Below are 6000 nucleotides of genomic sequence, written 5' to 3' on the forward strand. Positions count from 1 at the left end.
AAGCCCGTGGTGTCTGAAATTGAGGTTTGACACCTTTTTTCATTAGGATAAAAATAGTGTTCTTCCCCTAGTGCTCCCTCTATGGAAAAAGCCGTCATTTTTCTTTTTACTGGTCTTTTGCACATATTCAGGAGGTAGCTCACTTTTATTTGGGAAAGCCTTATTTTTGGTCTGAAGTGTTTGAGGATTTATTTTTTCTTTAAATCACAAGTTGGAATAAAAAGCACTCTGAGGCATACAGTGTGCAGCTGGCAGTCAGCATTCCCTTGTCTTATGTAGGTTTTGCATGAAGTATGCCAACAAAATTTTTAAACTGATGAAGTGGCTTTATGGTATTGCTAGAACACCATAGAAGAAGTCTACCTTAAAAAGCTATTTATAATGACATGGAGGAGTATTATCATGTCATGGGAACACTGCCAGCCAGATCTGTGTTTTGTTGTTTTGGATAACCTTTTGTTAGAGCACACAAAGTACTATGTCCAGCTTCTCTCCAGAAGTGAATGAGTTGGAGTCTTTCTTTTGCATAGCCCTTTGACATCCTCCAGCCCACCTGCTGCCATCTCCTCTCTTCTGCTGTTCATCGATCGTTTCTGCTCGCTTTCCTACTTTCGACAGCTGGAAAAATCTGCTTGTGCGTCACGGAAGAGCAAAGTGGTCTACTTCCAAAGAGCTGTCATGTATCAAAAAATTGGAGAGACACATTTCTAAATTTCAAATTTAAGTGTTAGCCAGTGTTTCTTATTGAGGATCACATGGAAAGTGGAGTGGTTTTTCTTTCTTCCTTTAACAGAGAAATGTAAAATATGGGTTGAACTTGGAGTGATTTTCCAACGTTTATGATGCCGAAAATACTCTATCAAGCACCTAAAGAGTTGCCTGCCCCCATTTTGCTGTTTCAACTTCTTTTCAGTTGAAAGGGGGACTGTCTCTGGTAGCTTTTGGGTAGCAAGTTTTGTAGCAGACTTGCAGTCAAGATCTTACTGAGGAAAGCTAAAACAATCAAACAAAAATCATTTAGAGAGGAATTGATTGTTACAAAAAATCGAGGGCTCATCCAGGATAGCAGGATGGAAAAGTGCATCATGTAGGAAAGAAAATAATTAAATCCTTTACTGAATTTGTAGAACCTCAGTTTAGATTTTCATTTGAACCTTTGAAGTTTTAATGCACATGTGTGTATTCACATAAGCATATATCTTCAAGGTGCCATTATTGGAAATGTAACTTCTCTGTGACTATTATGTACATCTTTTTCCTCTTAGCTGAAATATTCTTTCAAATGCAGTGAAATGTAAATAATTTAAAAGATTTTGAAATTTAGAGTTGACAAAAACTGTAGTATTGACATATGTTGAGTAATTTTCTTTGACAATTGTTCTTCCTTCTCTTGGACTGGTGTTTTTTTACAGATAGTTAAATCTCAAGTCCTAATCTACTATAATTCATTACTGGCTTCTTGCTAGAGCAATCTTTACTTTCTTATTTTTCCCTCTTTTGACTCACAGTACATTTATTGTGCTTATTGCTAAAGGTACATTTTGTGAAGCAGGTACTCTTCTAACACGCTAGTAATTTATTTTGAGAGCTCTACTTGAAAAGAGTTTGCAAAACAGATTCTTTTATGTTTCAGGATTTTTTTCATCTTTGTAAGTATTTTCAAGCAGTCTTTTTAGCTGATGACACTTGAAGTCTAAATCACTAAAATTGGTGGAAAACCTTTCATAAAATTGAATTCTTGCATCACAAGATGAAAGCTGACTTAGTTGTTGAATTTGTGAATGATAAATGAAGACTTAAATTTACTTTGTTTTAAAAATTATGCAAATAAGAATAACGTGAGATAGTGTGTATTTATGTTAATATACTTAATTTTGTGCATTTTCTACATTTCCAGGACTCCTCTTGTTCTTTCGAGGCTTTGTTAATTATCTTAAAGTCAGAAATATGTCTGAAAGCATGGCAGCTGCTCACAGAACAAGATTTTTTTTCTTGTACTGAAGGTAAGCCATTTTTAGTGATGAGGTTATCTTTCCCAGGAAAATGAAGAAGAAAGAAATATTAGAACTAGACAGTCAAACTCCTGTCATGAAGCAGATGTTGCATGGTTTTTGAACATCTGTCACGAATACTGTGTATATATATTCTTCATGGGCTTGGAGATACGTGAAGTTTCTTACTTGAAAGCATCCTCAATGCCTCTAGTTGACCCTGGAACTAATATTCCGCAACAAATATTAGGAGGAATATATTTTTCCTAAGAAACAGTATCTGCTGCTGTCAGGATACTGTCCTTTGTGCTGGAAAAACTGGCTTTTGTAGTCAACCTGTCATCAGCAAGTTAGGAAGCACTCATCTGCCTGCATATTAAATCTGGTTGACATGGGTCTGAACATGCAAACAATAGTTGAGTACTGTCTCTCTTTACATGACTGGATTAAGACAGTCATGTACAAGTATGATTATTGTGTATGCAACAATGTGCTTTATGTATCCTTCAGGTAGCTGACTAATCAGCCTGGCACGTATCCACTCTTTTTTTTTTTTAATACTATTTATCCGTTAAGTGGATTTATTGGACTTCACTATGTAACTTAAACCAGGGGTCCTTATTTGCATTCAACTTTTTTAAAAATTTAAATTGCATGACAAGATAAATTTAGCCTAGAAAACATATTGCAGCATTTTCAGTGCTCTGCACTTAACTAAAAATGCTTAAAGACTATATTTTGGCATATCTGAGAAACTATGTTTGCTGTGAAAAAAAAAGTATTTTATAAATTTTCTTCAGGATTGATCACAGGATTTGATAAATTTTTTTGAATTAAGCTGCAACACATTTTCAAAGTCTGAAAACAGAGACACTATTCGCCTGGGGGAAAAAACCTGATTCTTTTTACAGAAGACAAGCACAAACATTTAAAAACAGCTAATGATGAATGTGTGCTATACAATATACACTTGATTATGAAAAAAAAATCTGTTAATGTAACTGTGACATTATATTTCTTTTAAATTTGCTTTTTTTCCCCCAAATTATGCAGTAAGTTAATTAACTGAGATGTGTATTGCTTTTTAGCATTCAATATAAATTAGCAACTACATGGCAGCATTGCCTTTTTGCAACAGTTAGATATGGCTTCTTTTCTTAGTGTTGTGGTAACCTCTTCAGAATACTGTAATTTGTAGATGTGACTGAAAATAGCTGTTAGCTTTCAGTACAGTAAAGTTAAAAAATACTGTTTTTAAAAAGAGTTGTTAGGACTAAATGGTATTTGAGAACTGTAGTTTGAAGAGAATAGTGAAAGTGTAGGATATGCAGTCTGGGATTCCTTGCTCTTCTGCAGTTAAAATTGTGTTGGGAAGAAGCGCTGTTTAACCCAGGACTTACTGGAGTTAATGCGCTGTCCTATCAGAGTTCATCTGGCTTTGAATTTTTTCTTTACCTGTAAGCACCGCTGAGATGCGTGGGTTGTGGGCTTATAAGGTCAGTGGGTTGTTTAGAGAGATGAACACATAAATATTATGTTTTTGAAGCATCTTAAGTACTGGAACAAGAAGTTCAAATTAATTGCTATTGCATTTAAATGTCCTTGTTCTTGCATAGACAAGTAAGCTCCTCTAAAGTGACTCCTCTACACTAATTCTTAGTTTTAATAAATAATAACACCCCTACAGTTTGAAATATTCTCAGGTGTTCTTCTGAAATCATAACAGAATAACAGAAAATGTTTGTGGTTTTTCTCCCATCCTGTCATGGGGGGTAGGGAGGCTGCTGTTTTGCTTGCAGTTCAGGTTTGCTGGTCACTTAGCAACACTGCTTCTGGTGAGTCACGGCGATGAACTGAAGTGCAATTTTTCTTTATCTACAGACTGCATCGAACAGACATTCCTTTCCTATGCTGGTGTGAAACTTCCAGATGATCTCTAGCCCTCCAAGTTAATAAGATAGAAGACTACTAAAACCAGAAGACAAATTAATGAAAATATGGCTTCAAAAATGAATGACAGGATGGCTTTATGATCAAGTACCAGTTCTGGTCATTCTAGTAAATATTTATAATTGCTGCCTTTTGTTTTAGCACATTTGTATATGTGCTTGTTAAAAAGATAGTATTGAAGTAAGAACAAAGTATCTATAAGTATAGATTAGGTACAGTCAGACTCAGTTAATCTGTGCTTGTTGTATCTGAAAGATTTGAGTGGTAACTTGTTCCACAGCTTGTGTGTACCACTGACTTGGTGATCTGAACTTCTGAGTACAATGAAATGCATTAAATGATTCAGATTAACCAGTTTAGACAGGTTTTTTTATATAATTTAGATTCATCTAATGATTGTATAGAACATTTTTAAGTTTACTAAACCCCAAAATTCCTTGTCACAAACTTATATTCGCCAATATTTTATCGAATTCAGCCCAATATACTGGTTTGTGCTAAAACTGATACACTTTGAGTCCCCTGTAAATAACTCTGCATAAATGACTGTTTTAATTGCTTCTTAGGAAATATGTCAAAATATATTTTGTAACAGCATATTCTCTAAATTTTGTTTAATCCTAGAGCTATATACATATTTTTTGTTAATTGGCTGTTAAAGGTTTAGTTAGTAGTAGATGTAATTTTGGAGGTTTACATTCTTGAGGTCACTATAAATACAACATCCACATTGAGTGCTTCTCAAAAAAAATCATACAACTACTTTATAATGCTTCTTTAGAATAAATACATTGCCATTTCATAAGAATAAACAAGTTTAAATGCAAGGTAATTTGGGAAGTAATCTATGAAGGGAAAAAAAATCTTTTAAAGCTCTGAAAGTAGAAAATGTGTTTTACTTCTCCCTTTATTCATTTAAGGAATGCCATTATGTTTTTATAAATATCATCTCTTTAAGGGGTACTGTCTGCAGTTCATGCACATGTAGTTTCTTTTAAAGTTTGTGAAATTTATGCTTCTTCTTTAAATAGAAGACGACATCTCTCAGTCCTTTGTACAACTGGAATCTCAGTTGCAAAAATACATTGGCTGTTGGTTGCACCTTTGAGGAAAAATGTACAAATAGTTTCCTCCATTTTTCTTTTTAATTACAGTTCTGTTTTTTTATTACTAACATTAAAAACAGTGAGGTTTATGTTGTGTTAAGCTAGTGCTGTATTGAGTTTTGTATCTATAATTAATGTTTAAAATATACATATATAAACATTTTCATTTTCCTAATCTTTCAGAGATAACTGTTAGTGACTAAAATTTTAGGGGCACTTCTACTTCTCAGCTTTTTATGGAAGAAGAAAGTTAAGTATTATGTTCAATATCGTATTGGGATTTCCTTCTAAACTTCTGTTTGTTTCTGTGTTCTTTTGCATTCATTGTCCAGATGAAAAAGAAGCGAATAATAAAGCATTGCTTTGTTTTGCTAATTATGACTTAATGCTTTTTTGGGGTTTTTTTGTACTCCATGTTGAGAAATGTACACTGCAGTATTTGTGTCAACATGGAATTACAGACAAATTGCTTGGCAAAATAGGTACTAACCAATCCTCCCTGCTCCTTTTCATTTCATGTTTTATGACAACAAACTGTGAGGACATTTCTTATGAAGAAGTAATGCAACCTTGCAAAGCAGGCAATATTTCTTCAATTTCTATGCTTACCAAAATCAACTAGCCCTATTTTTCAACTATATCAATTTTCCCATATTAAGTAGCAATTTCTGGTGGAATTACTTCTGTTCATTCCATGCATTTTATAGGAAGCTTCATACACATACTTTGTGTACTACCTTGGAAAGAATCTCATTTGGTCAGAAAGAATATGCAGAGTTAAAAATGTACACGTTATCTAATCCTCTGTAGTTGATGCATCAGTTTGGAAGCCTGAAATCTCATCAGCAGGAGGAAGGGAACTGGGACAGTATTTTCAAAGACTCTGCAATCTATTCCAGATGTGTCAAATGCTGCATATTTTCCTTGCTATTTCCTGTGAGATTGGTTTGGAG

At 34.0% G+C, this 6000-nt stretch overlaps 1 protein-coding gene across 2 annotated transcripts in view; it reads left to right on the top strand.

Annotated features, from left to right (window-relative positions):
* The window catches only part of NDFIP2 (Nedd4 family interacting protein 2), a 45082-nt gene extending 39660 nt beyond the window's left edge, over nucleotides 1-5422 (top strand). For both annotated transcript variants that reach the window (XM_059493618.1, XM_059493619.1), the window contains 2 exons: nucleotides 1898-2003; nucleotides 3873-5422. In XM_059493618.1, coding sequence (XP_059349601.1) covers nucleotides 1898-2001 — 104 coding nt within the window. In that variant the 3' untranslated portion in view covers nucleotides 2002-2003; nucleotides 3873-5422. The remainder of the gene's footprint in view (nucleotides 1-1897; nucleotides 2004-3872) is intronic.
* The last annotated feature ends 578 nt before the right edge of the window (nucleotides 5423-6000 follow it).

Source organism: Ammospiza nelsoni, chromosome 2, assembly GCF_027579445.1.
Source record: "Ammospiza nelsoni isolate bAmmNel1 chromosome 2, bAmmNel1.pri, whole genome shotgun sequence".
NCBI lineage: Eukaryota > Metazoa > Chordata > Aves > Passeriformes > Passerellidae > Ammospiza > Ammospiza nelsoni.